General features: G+C 36.4%; 1 protein-coding gene across 12 annotated transcripts in view; it reads right to left on the bottom strand.

Annotated features, from left to right (window-relative positions):
* The window catches only part of TRDN (triadin), a 233,259-nt gene that overhangs the window by 38,972 nt on the left and 173,389 nt on the right, over window positions 1-20,898 (bottom strand). For 11 of the 12 annotated variants that reach the window (XM_058420014.1, XM_040058143.1, XM_058420013.1 and 8 more), the window contains 2 exons: window positions 12,818-12,847; window positions 307-333 (listed from right to left, as the gene is read on the bottom strand). In XM_058420014.1, the coding sequence (XP_058275997.1) occupies window positions 307-333; window positions 12,818-12,847 (57 nt within the window). The remainder of the gene's footprint in view (window positions 1-306; window positions 334-12,817; window positions 12,848-20,898) is intronic. The other variant, XM_058420016.1, reaches the window with a different exon arrangement.

Genomic DNA, 20,898 nt, shown 5'->3' with positions numbered 1-20,898 from the left:
GCCTGGCCAGAGAATTGCACAGACCCTTCCCCATCTGTGGCCCCCTTGATTGTTTCCCAGGGCAAAGCTGCCATGGAGACAAAAGACATAGATGGGTCTGAGCTGAATTGGAAAATGGTTTCCACGCAAACTGGAACCTGTGAAACACACCTGGTCCTGCATTGAAAACCAGTTTCAGAAGTCAAAACGTAGTATGAGTTTGTGTTGATGAATTCCACCTTAAGCTGCTAAAACTTTGTAAAAAAGAGGAAATACCTTCCTTCTGAAAGTTAAAATAACAATGTTCTATATCGCTTTGGTACTTACTGTGTTTGTGAGGGTTCTCTGAGGTAGCTAGAAGTAAACAAAAAAAGGATATTTTAATATTTTTATAGCTGTGATGCAGAATTTAGTTCATTTCTTAATGGCATTTTAGACACACGAAATTTCAGTGAAATCTGTATTGAAGTGTGCTACAGTTACAATGTAATCTTACCTACACTCTCCACCCCAGATGCATAAATAGGACACTTAGCAAAGGAACACAAGCACCCTAAATTCCTCATTTAGCCAAAATTTGGTACAAACACCCCTGGAATGCTCTGCACTTCTTCTGAGGGCTGAGCCACCCTCACAAAATTCTGACCATATACCAAACCTGGGGAAACTACCTGGCTAAGTAAGGTGCTCACCTTACTTAGCTCCCACTAAGAGACAGGGCAAATTCAGACCATAAGGTCTCTACTAGACAAAACCAAAAAAATAATTTTAGCTTCAGTGAGGAAACAACACCCAGGGGAGTCTAAAGATGAGAGTCCCTGACAATTGCACCTGCTCTATGAGGACAATGAATTTCAGATGGATTCAGTGATACTCCATAAGGCAGAAAGATATTTTAAAAGTGTTCACTAACTTCATTAGGCTACTTCTAAACAAAAGGATTTCAGTGTTGCAACTTCTGAACTTTGTGCCATTTCATTTTCTGCATTTTTCCAGAAAAAAATCCCAGATGAGATAAAACTGAAAACCAAGTGAATACTTTCCAAGGATGTTAGGACAGCATTCCTCAGGTAGAGAGAGACCTTGGCAGCTGTAATGTCATTATTGGTTCTACAGAAGGAAGCGAAATGTCAAGACCTAGACTTCCAGATGGATTTTTCTTCTTGACTTTTGCTATGCAGCTGTTGTTTTCAAGAGGAAAAAGGCTCTACCACCTGCATGTCTTCTGTGTGTGAGAGAAAGAAATCCCCCAGAGAGATGCAGCAGGGCAGGGGACGTGCTGCAGCCCCAGCAGCACAAGCAATAAAACTGCTGCTGTGAGCTCCCAGGCTATGATTCACTGAGCTCCTGAACTCCCCAGCTCCCACTTGGGACAAAAGCTGCTGTGCATGTGGGTTTCTGTTTCATTTGTTTCCCCTGCAACCTAAAAGCCACTCCCATTTTATATCCAGTCTCTAGTCCAAGTTATTGTTGTGCATTTGAGGAGACAGCAACTGGAGATTGTATACAGATCAAAGTTAAAACAAAAGCAGAACATTTTTGTGAGTAATAAAGAGTAAAAATACAAAGTAAATTTATATGCTTGCTCTGAATTGAGGAATCAGAAGTAAGAAATCAAAGGGAAAAGAAGGTCCTATGACAAAGCCACATTTGTTATTTCCTTGTGTGTAAGAAAACATTTTTGTAAATTTAGGCTAATTTAACACCCACAAACCAATGAAAAAGTAGTTCCCTAAACATTATAGACTTAGGCAAATTCTATTGCAATTGAGTTTCCATGAAATATGTAAAAAATTTGTAGAAGGAATTACTTTCTAATTGTGTCAAAAGACATAGATATGCTCAGGTAATATGAATTTCAATTTGCAAAAAGGAATTTCACAGCAAATATTTAAATCATTTCTGAACATTACACTGAGGGCCTAGTATAATGACTTACATAGCTAATGAAGAAAATTGTCTCATATAACTCTTTCAGTAATCACCCCAAATAATCAGATCTAGGCCACATATGAACAGTCTTAAAGACTCTCTACTGACACTGCTTAATAAATTTTATAAACAATCTTTTGTAATAATATCCTTTTCTAAGATCTGCCTAAAATCAAAACAAAACAGTTACTCATTAACTTTCCAGTGAAGCCAATACAAATATTTCCCTTTTTATGCTGATAAATATCAGTCACAGAGAATGTGTAAAACAATAGGAACTCAGCTAAAGTCTGGTCCCTGAAGTTTGTGAAAGTATCTCTGTTGTCCTTTTCCATCTTTTCTGTGGAGGCATTAATTAGACAAACTTGCATAATGTCAGCATCAAGACAGATTGAACACTGAGATTACTGCTATCTGTACCTTGCCTAAAAGTCCAGCTTTCTTATTTTTGGCATAACACTCAGAGATATTTCTACCAGCTATTTTGATGAAATAATGAAGATATTCAAAAGTCAAAAGTCTCTAGAGTGTTGATTATTCTAAAACATATCTATATGTTTTCTACAAAAAAAGCCAAAATGATTCACCAAAGTGAAATTTTAAAATGTTATTTGGACCATAAAAATAAACCTTTATGTTTTGTTAACTGTGATTTCAGTCCATTCAATATTAATGTTGTCCTTCTTGTATGTCATTATCTCATTAAAAAATACAACTAAAAAGACTTACAGACTAAGCAGAAAGTTAAAAAATCAAATCCCAAGACCATTAGATTAATTTTTACAGTATCACAATTATCTGTAACATGGGTACCTTGAATTTTATTCTACTTAGTGAAAACATTAAGATGGTCCCAGGTTAGACTTTGAAAAATGTTTGATGATATATGTTATTTAGCCTAAAGTGTGAGAAATTTAAGTCTGTGTTCTGCAGCTCTGGGAATCTTACACACTTGATGTAGCATCTTGCGCTGAAAGTGCAAACAAGCTTTTTTTGTTTTGGACACTGACGGCAAGAGGGTGTTGGGCTAAATCAACTCTTGGTCTCATTTCAAATGGTTGTTCTGATGTCATTAGGTAGGAGAGCTACCTACTGGGTAAAAAAATTACTTATTGTTCACAATGTTAGAAAAAGTAAGTGTTTTATCTTCATTTGTTTAACACTTAAACTGTACTAGAGTAGGAACAAGGTCAGATTTGAATCGAATGAAAACAGTTGGATTTTTGATTAAGTATTTGAAGCTACATAAGAACTGGGTCAATGAAATTAACTGGTCCTACTCTCAGCAAAAACTTGAAATGTCTTTTTTGCCATTCTAAATTAAATTTGAAAATCAGGCTCCATAGATAACTTGTTGTTTTTCACTTAATTTTTTTTTTTTTTACTTGCCTACTATTCTGAAGGCCGCAAGGGTATTAATTATATATGCCATATTTTTGTAAATTAGATTCTGATACAGGTTCAGAAATGAAATCCTGCATTTTATTGAACCATAAATTGCTAAGGCTAAAAGCAGAATGTGCTCTTTGATTATAACATGTCTATTTTCCTTCTGGGTGACAATTTTTTGCCATTAAGACAGAAAATACATTTGTGAGTGTGCACATTCTGTAAAAAAAGAATATGTTGTACAGGAAATAAAAGCAATGCCAGAAGTACTTGTTTTAGTTAAGAAAAACAGAATAATAACACATGCAGTAGTTGGGAAAATTATTTCCAATTAGGTAGTTACATGTGTATTATAAATAAGAAATTTACTTTCCATTAGACAAAGTAAGAGCCTGGTTTATTTTCCATTAAAGAGAGCACAGAGAGTCCATGTTTTGGACTGAACTTTGCATAATGTTAATCTGTAAAAACATTACAGGCCAAGAGAGAGGTCAAGATCAAGGAATATTCTAATGGAATTATCTAAATTCGAAATGTATACCTTCCAGTTTGTGCATCATGACAAAGATAAATTTTGTTTTACATATTTAATATGAGTTAATTCTCCCTGAACTACACACCAACTATTTATCCTTCAGACAAATTACTGGACATTACTTCTTCCAAATTTAAGTTTCAAGAACTTAAGAGACCACATCATTGTGCAAAATTTAAATAAGACCGTTTCGGTCTAGTTAGGTCAAGGTTTTTCAAACTGTGAAGCAACTGTATTATAAAGGAGTCAAACAGAATAAAATATATTTCTTACATGTTTCAGATAATAAATTCAGAAAAAAAGGGGATTATTAGGACTTACCACTCTGTTAAGGAGCAGTTCCCTACATATGTGGAGTTACTGTCTGTACTCTTTGTCATTCAAAGAAGTCATATGGTCGCATACGTTTTTTAGATCGGCAGACCAGATCTGTCATATTGGCCTGTGTCTTACACAAGCTCTTCTGGCTAGTTGAGCAGCTGGCAGACTGTGTTGCAAAGCCAGTCTACCAAGCATATGTCTAAAAAAGTGACTCAAAAACCAGATTAGCTGCAGCAGGATTCCTAAAAAGAGAATGGCTTGTGCTCATCCTGAACTCTGCTCTATGTTAAAAAATTGCCTTGACAGAGTACGACCAAGTGTTACCCCGTGGCTGAGTCAAAGTAAAGAGAGCAAGAAGTGTATAGTTGTGGCATAAATACAGGAATTTGGTATATGATTAAAATACAGTGCATGCTTTACGAGCCTTGTCCTCGCAGGATCTCTTAATTCCCTACAACATTCATTTTACATTTCTGTCTTGCTTTAAACATAATATTTTCCAGGATATTTGTCCAGATTTCTAAACATTAAGGAAGTATTATACCACATTAACCTGACAAGTATGAAGTGCTAAGTAATTAAGGCTATCTGGAATATTTATAGGGAAGCAGAGAGCTTGATCTTCTTACCCCTACTCTTAGTCTAGGAATGCTCCTGTGAGTCTGTGCATCTCCACAGACTTCCTTGGATCAGCAGTGGCTGAAGGATGATAACAGGATAGATGGTTAAGACAAACCCTCCTAAAAAACCATGGCTTTCCATTATCATTAATACTTAACCGCTGATATTAGAGCCTGTAGGGTATTCAGTTCCAACAGACTTATCTTCCTATTGCCACTTTACCCCAAAAAAGCTGTCAGGCTGCTCTCACAGTCCTCACTGCCTTATTTTCATTACCAGAGCAGCCTGACCCAAGATATCTATCTGCTTTCCTAGAGTTGTCATGTTTATATCTTTGCTGTTGGGTTTGTTTTATACCTCAGGGCTGCCTATTGAAAAATGAGCTGACTCTTGGTTTTGGAGAATTTTGTTGATGTTGGCTGGAACAACTTGTTTTTTAAGACTTGTTTTTAACTGGCAGTTCAGGGGTACTTTATATAACAAGGTAATATAACATAGTAATATAGAGGGAGGAATGAAGGGAGAAACTTTATCACGGTGTAAATATAATAGAAGTAGCAAAGAAGTACAGACATTTCCAACATTTTCAAATTACTTTTAATAAGAGGAATTTCTTCAGCTTCCATCTGATATGCATGCCTTTAGGAATCATCAGTAATGATCCCAATCTTTCTCTGTTTCTCAGTTTGTCACTTAAACAATAGAAATGCTCTGGGAAGTGTACGTTGTTGAAAAAGCAATCTTGCATGATGGCATTGAAAACTAATATCTTTAAAGTACTATAAGTCCTAGAATCCCAGGAGAACAAATCTTCCATCAACAGAGCTGGAAAGAATATAATTTCAGTCAAATGTAGATGAGGTACATCTGCTGCATTAATGCATTTCATCTTTAGGCACGTGTGGTGAAAGACCTGAAGAGCTTCCTCTCAATATCATCCTCAGCTTCTGACGTTTTCATGTGCAGTTCCCTGAAATTGTGGGATGGGAACATACAGATGAGGGAGAGTATGCTAACAAGCTTTCACTTTTAGAAATAACAGTTTTACATTTGCATATAGCTAAGGCAAAACACAGTGGAGCTTGGGTTGTCTTTATTGCAACGTGAATTATTGCCTGGCAAAGGGCTACTGAGCAAAATCAGGCAGACTGAAGTTTATAGTATGTTAGCATGATTTTTCAGAATATAGATGTTAGTTTATGCAGAAAATGTTTGCCACTTTGTATTAAAATTTGGAGCCAAAAGTAGCACCTCTTGCTGATGTTAATATTCATTTTAATTGAACCTTCAGTCATAATGCCTGTTATTGGTGAAAGCTGGCAAACTAACCCCATGGGTTCAGATTCCATGCAAATACCTCAGCTGAGGTCCTTCTTATCTATGACTGGATTTGTAAAGTATAATAATAGCTGAAAATGTATTTGCATATGTTATTAAATAAATGTTAAATAGTAATAAATTAGAAAATTATAAGATGACTATGAAAATCTAGAAAAGAAGAATTTTGGAGGAGAGATTAGTTGATATGAGGGGTGGAGAACAGTAAAAATTAATTGGCTTTTGAAAAAATTAATTTTTCCCAGTCTGCTACTCAAATTAACATGGTGATTAAAGCAAAAGGCTAATGACTAACTTCTAGAGGCATAATGTACTGAACCATCTTTGTTCCTCATGAAATACTGCTGATCACTGTTTTTGCTTTAATTATAACTTTTTAGAAGCACATTTCTGCAAATGATGCCTGCATAGATAAGAAAAAGAAAGGTAGATTGACACTAGAAGACCTATTTGTTCTGGAAATACTTCTGAATAGAATACCTCTGAGCATTCATTTGCACACCTTTGTGCAGTGCAATAAAGTAGTAGTTTATCCCATGGGGAAATTTTCAGCCAATTAAGCACGTGGATATGCAGGTGTTCAAGCATATTATGCTGATTGACAGGTGTGAGTGTTTCTGACATGATGACAATATATGTGTTACACCTAACTTATAGTCACAACACAGGCCACCAGTTTGCACTCTTCCTTCAGAAATCACAGCTGTTTCATACTCATTAAAACAGTAGTTTAACTGACTCTAGATTTTAGTAGCAGAGGCTGAATAAATTACTGTTGTACTTTAGAACAAGTAAAAGCTATAAACACAAGTTGTAATCATAACTGCAATTGAAATGCTATTCCAGGTCTATCAATATGAATAATTTTGCAGGTTTGTTATATAAGACGTAAAAAAATTGTAATCTCAATTTTACCTTGAATAGATCACAAAGTTGTAACCAATGTCAAGGCTTTGGTTAAATCCTACTAAGAGTAAATTGGCATTCTTTGTAAATACATGGATGCAAGGTAGCATCATTATTTTTATGTGCTTTAACTGTGAGTACACTGAGATTAAACATGAAGATTTCACCTTACTGTTAAAATATCTAGATTAAATATTTGCATTAGATCCTCCATCTAAGTATAGTGAGAGTGGATATTCAATCAGTTATTAAAATCTACAAATGACTTGCTCCTTCTTCTCACTTCTCTTTCAATGCCAGATTCTTAAAAGAGAGGGAAGGTTGTTAATTAGCAACAAACAATTCTAATATTTATTGACATTTGTTTTTTGTTCATGTTACTAAACCTAAACTATGTTCCTTGTTATAATTAAGTGAGAAATATAAATATCTCCAGAGGGGAAAGTAATTGCATTCTGACGCAGATACAAGACAGATGAAATACTCTTTGCAGATGCTTATTTCTCTCCATCAGCCCTAAACTGAGATTAGGGTGAACAGTTTCAGTGTAGATGACAAATTTTAGACATCTAAATTTGCATGAAGCAAAGTTTCTTAATGATTACATTAATCCGAATATCTAAAAAAGTCCTTAAAATTCATGAATTCAGTGAAAAGTCATGAGCTTGAGACATTCATTCCTCTACCTGTTTATATTGAGTGGGTCATGTCTTATCCCACTGAAATATCTGCAACATGGAAAGTTCTGTCCTTCCCTAAACTGAGGTCGTACAGATCATTAAGCCTCACATAACCCTGTAAAATGGACATAAATTATTTATACCCTCAAGATAGTTGAGACAAGGCAAACAGAGGTCAAACAAATTTCAGTTAACTGATGTAGTTTTTCAGATAATTTTCTTTATTTAATATAAATTATCTGTTCATCAATATTCCTTGAAAATGCTGGGGACTTGTTATTTTAGCATGGGAAATCAAAGCTCACCAGTGCATGGATAGCCATCTATCAAATTGAAAACATCTTTAGTCAGGAGTGGATAGACATTGAAAAACATCCTGTTTGTAGTTCAAGATTCCTGTAAAGTGTTCTTCAGTAAAATCACTTTATTTAACTCTTAATCTGATGCAGGATGACAACATTAACTAGTTTGGAAGATCCTTTGGGCTCCATCTTGTGGCTATTTCGGTGATCGTTAACTTTGAGAGAGCTGCCTGCCTTCAGCTGGTCAAAATAGCGCTGCTAGTTTCAACAGCATATTAGCGCATGGCTGTATTTATTTCTTTCTCATCTATAACACAGAATTTTTGACCCTGTTTGAAGAAACTGGTTTTAAATTTATTTATAAATATTTGGGGTTTTTTTTTTTTGACTTCGTTGTTTAGGACTAAAAGTTCTATTAAGAGGCTGTGTAATACACTTTGCAGTTATGGAATCAGGTAATCTACTTTCTTATCCTTTGAAATGGATAAGAAAGTGGCTTGTTATAAAGTGGCATTATGAAGCTGTGGTTAATCTTGAACTGGTGGCAACTGTAGCTGAGCAGGAATCCCATGCTACCATGATCATTTGCTTTATGAATAAGATGGCTGACTTCCATTTTTTCCAGTCAATTACAAATCTAAGCAGCTCTGAAATCCACCCATTTTTGGGGGGGTTGCTGTTTGTTTTTGTTTGCTTATTTGTTTGCTTTCAGTTTGGAAAGCATCTTGATTTTTATATATATTGAAAAGGGTTGCTGCTGTGCCTTGGCCAGTTTGTTCCACGTTCTGTGTGCATTACAGCCGTTTCCAAGCCATACAGTACCATTACAAGGAGTACTAGAAGGAAATTGTTCTTTACTGAATTGACAAAAAGATGTAATTTGGAGCTTGAATGTATATGACTTGCCCATTTTTTCCTTTTGTTTGATTTTAGCTGCACTCAGATTATATACATTTTTTACACCATGATACATTTATTAAGAAAATGTCTAAGTGTGATGCCACATACTCTCTTGTCAATTTATTTTGATGCATTTTCACACAAATGCGATTCTAATTTTTCTTTCTAAAAACTAGTAAATGAATTTAAGAACAAGGAGCCAGAGTGTTAATGCTGAAAATCAGCATGGGAGTGTTGCTACTGACAGGCAACCAGTGCCTGTTATCTCACTAAGTTACAAGTCCTTATAATATCTGACTGTAGGCAGTCTACAGAGCAGAGGAGACACACAGAGGTCTTGAATTAGATGTCCTCTCAGAAGCAAGGCAGAGTTTTTTCTCTGTCTCTTGTTCATTAGCTCCAAGGAGCCTGGAGAAAACAACTCCTTGGCAGCTCAGGTTCACGATTCACTTTCAACAATGGGAGTGTTCTTACACACAGTCGTGAGAATGAGCAGCCACAGGGATCACGTCAGGGTTGAATCCCGTTTGGTCCACTAGGAATGCAGATGTAAAGAATCTTTACAAAACAAGACTTCCTGACACTGAATGGAGAGAGGACTCACTAAGCTTACTTGCTTGACATCCCCAACTCAGTCTGTGTCCTCTGTTGTCAGAAATAAATAGGGGATGGGAGGCATGAATTGAAATAAGAATTTCCCCTTTATGGAGAACTAGGAAAACTTGAAGTATTCTTTGGCTCGATTCCAAACAAGGGATTTTTGTAACACTCTGTTGTTATAGAACATTTTGAAATAAGAAAATGCTCTTTTGGTTAATAGAAACAAAAATAAATATTAATATTACTTTAATTTAATAATGGCAGTTAAATGTGAAAAAATGCTGAATATTTCAGCATATTACATTTCTGTTTACTGTTTTCTGGAGATGCCCTGAAAATGATGGGATTTATATCACTTCACCAACACCTGGGTCTGTTTTAATTCAATTCCTTGCTCACAGTGTGGTGAATTATTAGCAAGAGTTAAAAATTTTTGTGTACTGGCAGCTAGATTTGCTCTTGGGAAATTCAGGAAGTGCCTTTCTCACACAAAGGTTTGCTGCCTCTTGCCCTTTTGGAATTGACAACATTTACACATTTCTGTGACAGCTTCTCTATCCCACACACGTTGAAAGAAGGCATAACATGATGCTGGAAGGTAAAGCTGACCATTTTCTAGGGCTTTGGTCACAAAGTCCTAGAGACCTAACCTTTGAAAGAGAAATAGTGAATGCCTAAATTTCATGCATTAATTGTGCTTCAGGGTTCCTGTTGGCATCATCCTTATTTGGAGAAACTAGCACAATATATAATATTTCTCCATCTTAATTTTGTTCTTTTCTGTCTCTTGCCAGCTCCTTCAAGTCTGATTTATGCTATGCACAAAATGTACCACCGACTGAACCCGTCACTCCATCTTCTTCTCTTTTATGATGGCTTGTCACTCTGTAGGGCTCATTATTCTTGTCTTTCTAGATGAGGGACGTGTATTTGAATAAGACAACATAATTGGAGAGAGCTTCATGTAGAGTACAGTGTCTGTGTGCTGCATGATTCACATGAAAAATGGTAAAGTGCTGTTGGAACTGTGCATGCTACCACCACAATATATTTTAGATAATGAGCCAGTCAATTTAGAGCGCTGTCTGGCTACTTCTATTATTTTTGCTGCTGTGCAAAAAATACTGTATCCTTAAGCAAAACCAGTGAACATTACCCTTTTTTATTGCCAGTCAGAGGAATACACATGAAGCCTAGAGCAATTTCTTGTGACAACAGAATAAGCAAAAATAAATAAAACCTTGTCATATTAGGAGTTAGCTAGTAACATGCAATATTTTCCATGTGGGGCCTGCAGAGAGGGGGAAGCTAGATGAGAAAGCCTGGCAACTAAAGTATGGCATGTTCATTTTTTGGAAGAGGCCTTATTACTTCTCTCCAGTTTTTCAGTTTAGTGCATATCTACTAAAGGCAGGAACATCACTGAACCAGTTTTCCTTAGTCACTGGAAGATTTCATTTTTCTGGATTTTTTTTTTTTCTTCATTAGAATCCTTGCTGATAATATTAGTTATGATCTCAGAAAACCAGAGGGAAGCCTAATAAAAGAAAAAAATAAAGGGATGATATCATAAGAATGACTAAAACAGAATTTCAATTCATACTTCCATGTTTCTGTGAAGCAGGTTGGTGGTAGCCAGCAGGATGAGATACAGCCTGAGACAGGTGCTTGAAAGTAGCCTACATGTACTTGTTGCAAAATCCTTTCAACTAAGAAATCAAAGGATTTTTTATAAAGTAAAAGAAATATAGAAAAGAAAATGAAATGGAAAAATTGATCTAACTTCAAAGAATGTTCATAAAAAATGCATTTTTCAATCAGTTTTGTTGGGAAACATTATGGTTAACAGGGAAGAAAATCCTAACTGGTGAAAAATGAGCACTAGGTATTTAAAATAAATTCCCTTGATGTTCTTCTGTAAATGAATAGGCCCATAATCTGTGACAAAGGTGAGAGAAGTAGCACTCTTAACAATTACCTCATTTTTTTCTTTCCATTGAGGATATAGCAGTTCATGTTTTTGAACACAGCACATATTTTGATATCTGAAAACCAATGGCTCTAAGTGTAGCTGCTGGTTTTCTGATTCTCCCTGCTTCATGTGCTACTTTTCATGCCTCAGTTGTTGCAAATTAATCTTTGGACAAAATATCCTGCCTGATACTTATTAAGCATGGTTGGTTTTGATAAGAGAAATGAATTTTATTATTCTGTTAAAGACATGAAGTGAAATTTTGGCTTCAGTGGAGTGAATGGGAATTTTGCCACTAACATCAATACAGCCAAGATTTCACTCATGAGCTGATAAAACTGTTGAGACCATAATAATTTTTTCCCAGTTCAGTTAACCGCTTTGTACAGGGGTAACAGAAAAAAATAATAAATTAGTAGGGTTGAAAATGTCTTCATGTATAAACAGTATAGGCTGACTCTGTTATATGAATTATTGAATTTCCAAGTGGCATAAGACACACCCTACCCCCCATACCAAAACTCCCATCAATAATAAAGAGCTATCTTTTTCTCATTGAATTAAAAAAAAAAAAAAATCTCAAATAATCCTAACAACTATATGGATATATTCTGAAAATGTTCCCATTGCTGTGTTTAGTGGGAAAGACAAGATGTATAAATCCAATACTCAATAAAGTTGAATAGGCTAAAGAAAATACCACCTCAGTGCAAATATTTCATTATTTTTGCTGTTTGAATAATATCAGAAAATTAGGAAAGAAAGTTTTAATTCAGTAAATCTTATTCCAAAACACAACACTATAAATAGATATTTAGGGTCTGATAAATACGTTATGGTTATCTTTAAATAAAAGTAGTATTTTAGGTTCTGATTTAGGGCAAAATTTTCCACTAATCCGTTAAAATATCAGAGAATGACTCCAGCAAAGGTTACATGCAAGCTTCATATATATCGGAAAAGAGGAAATTAATGTGCCTAGAAAAGCAACTCCTGCAAAAACAAGCAGCCAGGTCAGCATGCATGGTGCACTACAAGTTCTGTTCTCTTTGACAAATCCTAACATGGTAACAAAGGCCTTTCATTTTCCTCCCAGCCAGAATGATGAAGTGCCTGATACTGGTCTGTAGTGGCCTGTTTTTAAAAGGAGCTACCAATAGTGGAAATGACAACAGTGTTATCACAGTAGGAGCAGATAAAGTTGGCTGAAGGTAGCACACGAGAGGCTGTATGTCATCACAATGCTGTATATCATTCCAATTACATCACTGAAAGAAACAAACATTTCTCACAGCTGTCACAGCCTGAAAGACATTTCAGTCAAGGGAAAAGATTGATTTACCTTTCTTCTCCCCCTCCTTTTTCACTGCAGCTGAAAGAGAAACAAAAACACTGTGGTTTCTAAATTGAAATTATTAACAGTATCAGTAAAAATAATTCAAACAACTATATGAGCCTTTGTGTACATATCTCAAACCACATATATAGATTATGCCATGACGAAATAAATTTCTTTGCCAGATGAAGAAGCTGAAGCATTTCCTCACAGACACCCAGCTCTGCTGTTGATGAGAGCAAATTCCATCTTTCTACGTTCTCACACATATCTTTAGTCATGGTCATCCTTCCTCCCAGACATTGATAATGGGAGACAGAGTCATAGAGTGAATATTTCAAAATCAACAATGAAGAAGGAGGACAGATTGAAATGGCAAGGCATAAAGCGGTAAGAGGAGTATGGGGAAAGGTTATGAGACGTCATCAGTTTAAGAGAAATATGTGCTTTTTTTTGCGATTAGAAATTATAATATTAAAAACATGCAAAAAATAAGAAGGAAAAAACTGCCTGAAGTTATGTTTCTAAGCCTCTGCTGAATATATCAAGATTTTTCAAGACCTAATTATCCAGCAATTCTACCTCTAAATCTCATAGCATGAGTTTTGTGAGAAGGAAAATGGGAAAGAGAGTAGAAGAAAACTTATACTTAAAAATTTAAACCAAATGTATAAAACCTGGAATTAGTTCTTCAGTGGAAGTTGTGCCGTGCACCCAATATTCAAACTCTGGAGACAGATTAAAAATCCTCTAAAACTCAGCCCAGTGTTCCAATAAAACCTTACACACATCTACAGTGAGGGTTGTGAAATCATAACAAAATTTTATTAAAAGGGATGAGGTGGCTAAAGTGAGAGTTACCTGCATTTATGGATGACTGCTGCAACTCTGATGGAGATGAGCCAAGCTTATGCTTAAATCCATTCAAAATCCATGCACTAGCCATTCCTTAGCCTACACTTATAGGACTGAAACTTCTAAAATTGTAGTTAAAGATGTCACTTTATTTAGAAATGTCTGTTAGAAGTGGTCTTAGCAAGCCTCAGCCTAAGGCTAGCATTTGCAGTCAAAAAAGAGAGGAATTAAGATTCAGAGCCTGTACTTCCCAGAAAAGGGTGTTCGGTACCTGGCTGCCTGTACGAATGGATCTGATTTGGCACTGGAACTGAAAGGTAACAAGCAGAAGTATAACTCTGCCCTTCATTGGACATTGTGCCTTGGTACAGGACAGAAATCAAGGATCATGAGGTAAGAAGAGAATAGACACTCCTTAGTAGTTTCAAATGTTTGCATTTTGTGTGCTGATCTCTGTCTCTTCAGTGTTCTTACAATGAGAAATCATTTTACTTCAAACTGTACATTTGACTAAATGAAGGAACCGGTTAAACCTTGAATTACTAAAATGCTATTCATCAATGGCCTGTAGCAAAAATATTCTGATTTCAAAGATTTTTCATGTTTTCTACCACTTACTCTCCTTTGAGAATTAGATAAATTTTAAGCATCTCAAGGACATGCTCAAAAAAAGAAGGTATCGCGACTAGAATCAGCGAAAAACTGGTGCAAGGTTTCCAAGATCTGGTCCTCTTTGCAATCACTTCACTTTTTTAGGTAATATGTGTATCAAAGCTGTGCTGTGCACCTTACACAAGCTGTTGTTACAGCAGATTTAGTAGTTTTTTTCCCCCAAGGCTGCTATAAAGCATCAATGGCTTTTGAAAGGCGTATTTTACACAGCCACTTGTGGTGTGTTGAAGTGATTCCCAAATCAACAGAAATCCCAAATATCGAGACTCTGGGAATGGCTTATGGGTGAACGTGCAGTACACTGCAGGGCTCCTCCTGACTTCTGCGCTGCCAGCGCATTGGATGTGGCTCCCCGTGCTTCTGCTCCCCAGGCAGAGCTGGGCCCATCCACACCTGCCACTGCACTTAGGGCTGGCTAGCTCCTGTTAATATGCTATTACAGCCTGTTGGAACGTCTCTTGGAATTTTCACCTTGGCCACAGTCTTTCTGATGGAATGTACTGTAAATACTCAACAAATCTCATGAGGTCGAAGAGGCCCCAGTCTGACCACTGTAGGCAACAACGTTATTCTGGTCAAATCCTGCTACTCTAACGTAAAATGATAAGGAATGAATGAAAAAGGGCAGAACACAGTCCTTTACATTGCCCTTTCAGAAGCTGAGCAGTGTGTATGAATCTGAAAAGCAGCAAAGAGATGGATAGTTTACTCAAGGAACTTGGTTTGCCAGTGATAAAAAGCTAGATCATGTGCTGGATAACATATAGTAGCTAGGGAGGGAAGGACTTGAAATAGAGTGATGAACTAGAAAATGTAAGAGACGCTCTTGGCCATGTGTTTTTCACCCTGATCATTTTGAGAAAGAGCAAATCCTTGAGTCAAATTGTATTGCTCTGTACTGATGAGACTTGTAGTTTTGAATTAGGAATTTGTACACACAAAGCTATTCAAAGAGGACTCTATTAACTGCCTTAAATCACAGCCTGTCTTTTCTAGGCCGATCCAAATCCAGTCATACTTTTTCAGTATAGAAATATATTCTATATTCTTTTAATATAGATAGTATATAAAGCAAAACACATTTATCAAGAATATACATATCATATTCTGGAATTATAAGTCTAGATGGACAACTATTCCAGAAACCAGAAATGAGCATTGTCATATTTTAGGTTTTGTGAATATTAGGTTAGAAAAATCATTACAAGCCATGGAAGACCTTGTACAAATTTTTTATGCAGAGTGGGAAAATAAAGATAAATTTCCAGTGGTGGAAAGGTCAGAAAATTTTGATAATGTAGAAAGTATTTTAAAGGAAGAGGGAAAAAAAAATCAAATTCAAAATTGTTCTATTGTTTTGGACTTTTTTCAGAAACTTGAACCTTAATCACCAGTAGTCCTTCAGTCTCATACATAATGGTGTTTTGAAAGGACATTTTTCTGAGCTGTTGGGCAAACACAAACCTTTCCAAAATCATGAAGATATCTTGAAAGCAGCAAAAATCCTGAAAACACTGGTTCCTACTCAATAATTTTCCTTTCTATGTAGCTTTATGATCCAGCAATTGTCAGCAACAGATATTAATCTAAATACTGTCATAGAAGTGACTTCCACAAATTCTTCCTTTATTTTCTTATAAGAAGCAATTGATTTCCATCCTGAAACACTAAGTTTAACTTTATTTCTAAATTTGTAATAATTAACTATGAAAACTACATTTCCATAAAGACATCCAGTTCCTCTGTGTCATTTCTAAAGAGCCCTTGACTTAGATTTGTGATTTTCAGTCTTATCATGATCATATTAATTAATCTCAAAGGGAATCTTGAATCTTTCCTGTTTCACTTTATATGAGAGTTTTTTTGTTTTTTCTAGCCCACTCCAATGCCACATTATCATGTAAGGGTTTCTGTACACAGCACTCTAGACAAGATGCAGCTTTGATTTATGCAATAGCTTTAGAAAATGAGATGCATTTTTCCTAATGCATTAACCTATGGAAGAAAGTTTTTCACTGACTTGTCTGCAGCAATGCTTAGGTACTTTCCTGAATTTCCATAGTAAATTTAGAGATAAATACTTCTTTAATATTTTCCCTCCACTACATATTGCATTCTATTTATTGACACTGTTTTCTTTGACATTTTGCTCTCTGTTCACCTCATAAATTCAATGTATCACAGCTCCATCTGATCCTGGATCCTTTAACTGATTTTGTCATCTGAAAATTTCATTACATTGCTATTTCTTATCCTGTTAATAAAGGAATATCATGAGTCCAGATATGGAATCATAAGAAATTAACCTGTAAACAAGCTGCAAGATGAAAATTAATCAATTGCTCTCTGCTTCCAACCAGATATTTATTTTCTTTAATACTGCAGGTCTTAGGCAGCAGCTACTTGGCTTCTGCAGTAATTCTTATACTGAAACTTTATAAAGGTCTATTTAAACCTTTATTAATTTAAAATAAATACTGTGCTAATTATTTTATTAATATATTGAAAACAGTTATTACTAAGACATAGTTTCCATTTCTGGATACAACACAGGCTGGAACTCTGCGTTTTTCCAGATATTTTGTTTTGTTCTGAATTTAATTATGAATTCACCAAATTTCTGACAGATTTTTAAATTTCTGAATAACCCTGGAATCCTTTAAGTGTATTTGCCCTGACACATTTTGTGTGTCAAAGTGATTAAAGTTTTGACAAAGGTCTTATATTTATTTTTCTTACAAACCTGTAAACCACAGTGAAACAAGATCAAATGCAAACTCATCCCATGTGTCAGGTAATCTGTGATAACTGTTCATATGCATGCTGCTATGCTGAAGTGAAAACCACCTCATGTAGACAGCTACAGCAAAGCATCTGGCATCCACTGAGTTGATACTGTCTTTGCCCATCTCACCATAAATTGTCCATCTGTTCATAGCTTGAGAAGAAGATACTGTTTTAAAATATTTAAGAACCATATTTCTCTCTCAGACCTTCCTAGAAGATATTTTCTCTCACCCTTTCAGTCTTTTTGCGTTCAGAATTTCTCTTATCCATGTCCAGTGAAATCTTACACATGTTAAGAAACCACAGTTAAAAGGACCAGTATAGTGAGCATCAGAGAGGAGAATTTAGCCTTAATTTGGCTGGAGAGTCTGTTATTTAGAATGATTCTCATTCAGTAGCAGGAAAAACCTGTCCAGATTTTAATGAACAGATTTGGAGAAATAACCTCTTATTCAATTATATTAGTGTATTTTATTACTAATGGATAAGAATGATGTTACAGTTGAACTCCCTCATAACCTGCCTATCCCTTTTGCCTTAATTTGTAAGACATAGCTGCTGACCTACTATGTAAAAATTTATTCACTAGATTACCCCAAAAAAGTTTACAATGTTTTTCTCTTTATTGCTAGCAATGCCTTAATGAGAGTACACAAAGAAATCGTCTAGAAGGAAAGTGTGCAAACTCTCATACATTCACACTGTATGGATAATTAACCCCATGTTCTGGATCCTGCTATGGTAGGGTTAATTTTTGTAGTAGCCTGAAGGTAGCAGAGCCAGGACCCAGAGGTAATTCTATACCACCTCAGGTCATTTTCTGGGGATGGAGATAGAGATGAATTCCAGGTTGGCTAAGTGGTGGACAGAGAGGTCATTTATTGCCTGTGGAAATACAGGCAGCATTGATACATGAATTGCTTGGTTTTGTCTTGTACACTCTGCCATTAATATCGTTGCTGTTATTGTTCATTATATTATTGCATTGCTGTTACCAGCAAATTGTTCTTTTGGGCCTCCAATTCTCCTCTCCTGCCTGTCACAGTTGGGGAGTGAGGTGAAAGTGAGTGAGCTGTGCGTGATTTGGAGTGTTCCAGTGGGAACACTGAATTCAGGAATACCAGTCTTAAACCACAACTGTCCTCTCTCTGTAAAGTCACTTGGTAGAGGTGGCAAGAGTGTGATAATGTTCCTGAGCAAGTTCCATTTAGCTGTGCGTGGAGCCTGGTCCAGTCCTATTGGGCCCATAAATCCAGAGGAACCTTGACACGCTTGAGAAGTGAGCTTGTGTGAACATCATGAGGTTCAACAAGCCCAAGTGCAAGGTCCTGCGCATGGACTGGGGCAATCCCAAGTACAAATACAGACTGGGCAGAGAATGGATCAAGAACAGCCCGAAGGAGAAAGATTTGGGGATGCTGGTTGACAAGAAGCTAAGCATAACCCAGCAATGTACATTCACAGAAAGCTAACTATGTTCTGGGCTGCATCAAAAGCAGTTGGGCCAGTAGGCTGGGAGAGGAGATTCTGTCCTACTCTGCTCTGGTGGTGAGACCCCTCCTGGAGTACTGTGTTCAATTCTGGGGCCCACTGCTTGAGAAGGACATGAAGAGTTCCAGTGAATATAAAAGAGGCCATGAATATGATCAGAAGTCTGGAGCACCTGTGTCATGTAGACAAGCTGAGAGAGTCAGGTTTGTTCAGCCTGGAGAAGAGAATGTTTTGGGGAGACTCTATAGAAGCCTCCCAATAACTGGAGAGAGCCCACAAAATAGATGGAGAAACACTCTTTACAAGAACATGTAGTGACTAAACAAGGGCAAGGGCTTTAATCTGAAAGGAAGTAGATTTAAATTAGATATTAGGAAGAATTTTTTTACCGTGAGAGTGGTGAGGCTCTGGAATAGGTTGCCCAGAGAAACCCTGGATGACCCATCCCGAGAAGTGTTCAAAGTCAGGTTGGATTGGGCTTTAAGAAACTTGGTGTTTGATGAGTCCTTGCCCCTGCCAGGGAGGGTAGAACTAGATGACCCCTTCTAATCTAAACTGTTCTATAAATCAATGAGAAAATGGCAACCAAACAGAATAAGCCTGATTCTGTCAGCTCTTGTGAAGCACATTGTCCCAGTCAGAGAGAATCTTTGTTTCTGATCTCAAATAATATATGAAACAACAATATTGTATGCCAAGAATTTTGATTTATTACATAATCGTGCAAAAATAAGAAGTTAGACTCATTTCTTGGCCCCTCACTTCAAGGCACACATTGAAGTGCTGGAGTGTGTCCAGAGTGTGTCCAGCAATGGAGCTGGTGAAGTGTCTGAAACACAGCTCCTGTGAGGAGCAGGTGAGGGAGCCAGGGGTGTTTACCCTGGAGAAAAGGAGGCTCAGGAGAGACCTTACTGCTCACTACTACTCCTGCCTGAAAGAAGCGTGTAGCCAGGTGGGGGTTGGTCTCTTGTCCCAGGCAACCAACAACAGAACATGAGAACTTAGTTTTGAACTGTACCAGGGGAGATTCAGGTTGGATTATCAGGAGGAATTCTTCACAGGAAAAGCTACTAAGCATTAGAATTACTTCCCAGGGTGTTGGAGTCACCACCCCTGGAGGTGTTCAAGAAACAACTGGACATGGCACTTAGTGCCATGGTCTAATTGACAATGTGGTATTCTGCCTAAGGTTGAATTCAATAATCTTGGAGGCCTTTTCCAGCATAAATCGATCTGTGAGTCTGTGATTTTGTGATTCAGAGGACTTTTTCAGGATGCTGTTGTGGAGTCCTGGATGTACCAGAACGTAGCAGTCCCTACTTTCAGGAAATACCTGAAGTATCTGTAGATATTCTTTCATTTAAAAACCTGTTTTTACTACCGAGACTGTATTTCTACATACATATGCAGGTGCTACTTATACAGCTTGAATATTTTCCTATCAAGCTATACATGAGGATAACTTTATACTTAGTAGTTTGCCATAAAACATACCTCATCTTTAAGTAACTTACTTTTAGGAACTGAAATTTTAACTCATTCCTTTTTTAAAGTTTTGGTGTTCATTCACATCATATATGTTACTTCTGGTTTATTTTTCTCTTGATTTCTAATGCCTGTTGAAGAATATTTACAGAGAAGTGCTGACTCAAATTGGAAATTTTATACCTGCCGTTATGACTGAATCTTGGTTATATAAGTGTCATTATCTTAGTCTGTCTTTTAAAGCTCTGGTATTTTCCTGAAGTATTTCATACTGACAATGTGAAGCAGTGATGTTCTGTAATGGATGGGTCATTTGAACAGGTTGATATTGAGGTTTTTGTACACCAAATATATCTACCATAAATTTTAGTTCTCTATTAGTCAGGATTTTATATTATAATTCTACATTGAACTTGTGTGAATTTGGTTTTCACATTTCAGAAATGTATTTATCATTTCTGAAATGTAAATATCAATAAATGTGTTACACTAAGGCCACTTCTGTTGCTTCAGTTTACACTGGATTTGACAGATTTCTGTAAAGTAGCAAGTGTTAGTGTAAACACTGCTATTTCTCAAGGCATTTTTGGTTGGCTAGTTTAACCTGAGATGTCCTCTGAGAAAGCATCACACTAAAAAAACAAAGTGCTCATAAAGGTGACCTCCTGTTCACACTTGGTTACAGGGAAATGGACACAAATTTCTGGAATACTTTTCCTCAGAGAGGCTTTTCTCAAACTGTCTGCCTGATGTATGTGACATGTCACTTATCATTGTTAAGAAAAAGAGGGTCAGTG

This window comes from Hirundo rustica, chromosome 3 (genome assembly GCF_015227805.2).
Source record: "Hirundo rustica isolate bHirRus1 chromosome 3, bHirRus1.pri.v3, whole genome shotgun sequence".
Taxonomy (NCBI): Eukaryota; Metazoa; Chordata; class Aves; order Passeriformes; family Hirundinidae; genus Hirundo; species Hirundo rustica.
The sequence above is the reverse complement of the archived record's forward strand: the minus strand, read 5'-3'. Positions and strand labels throughout refer to the sequence as shown.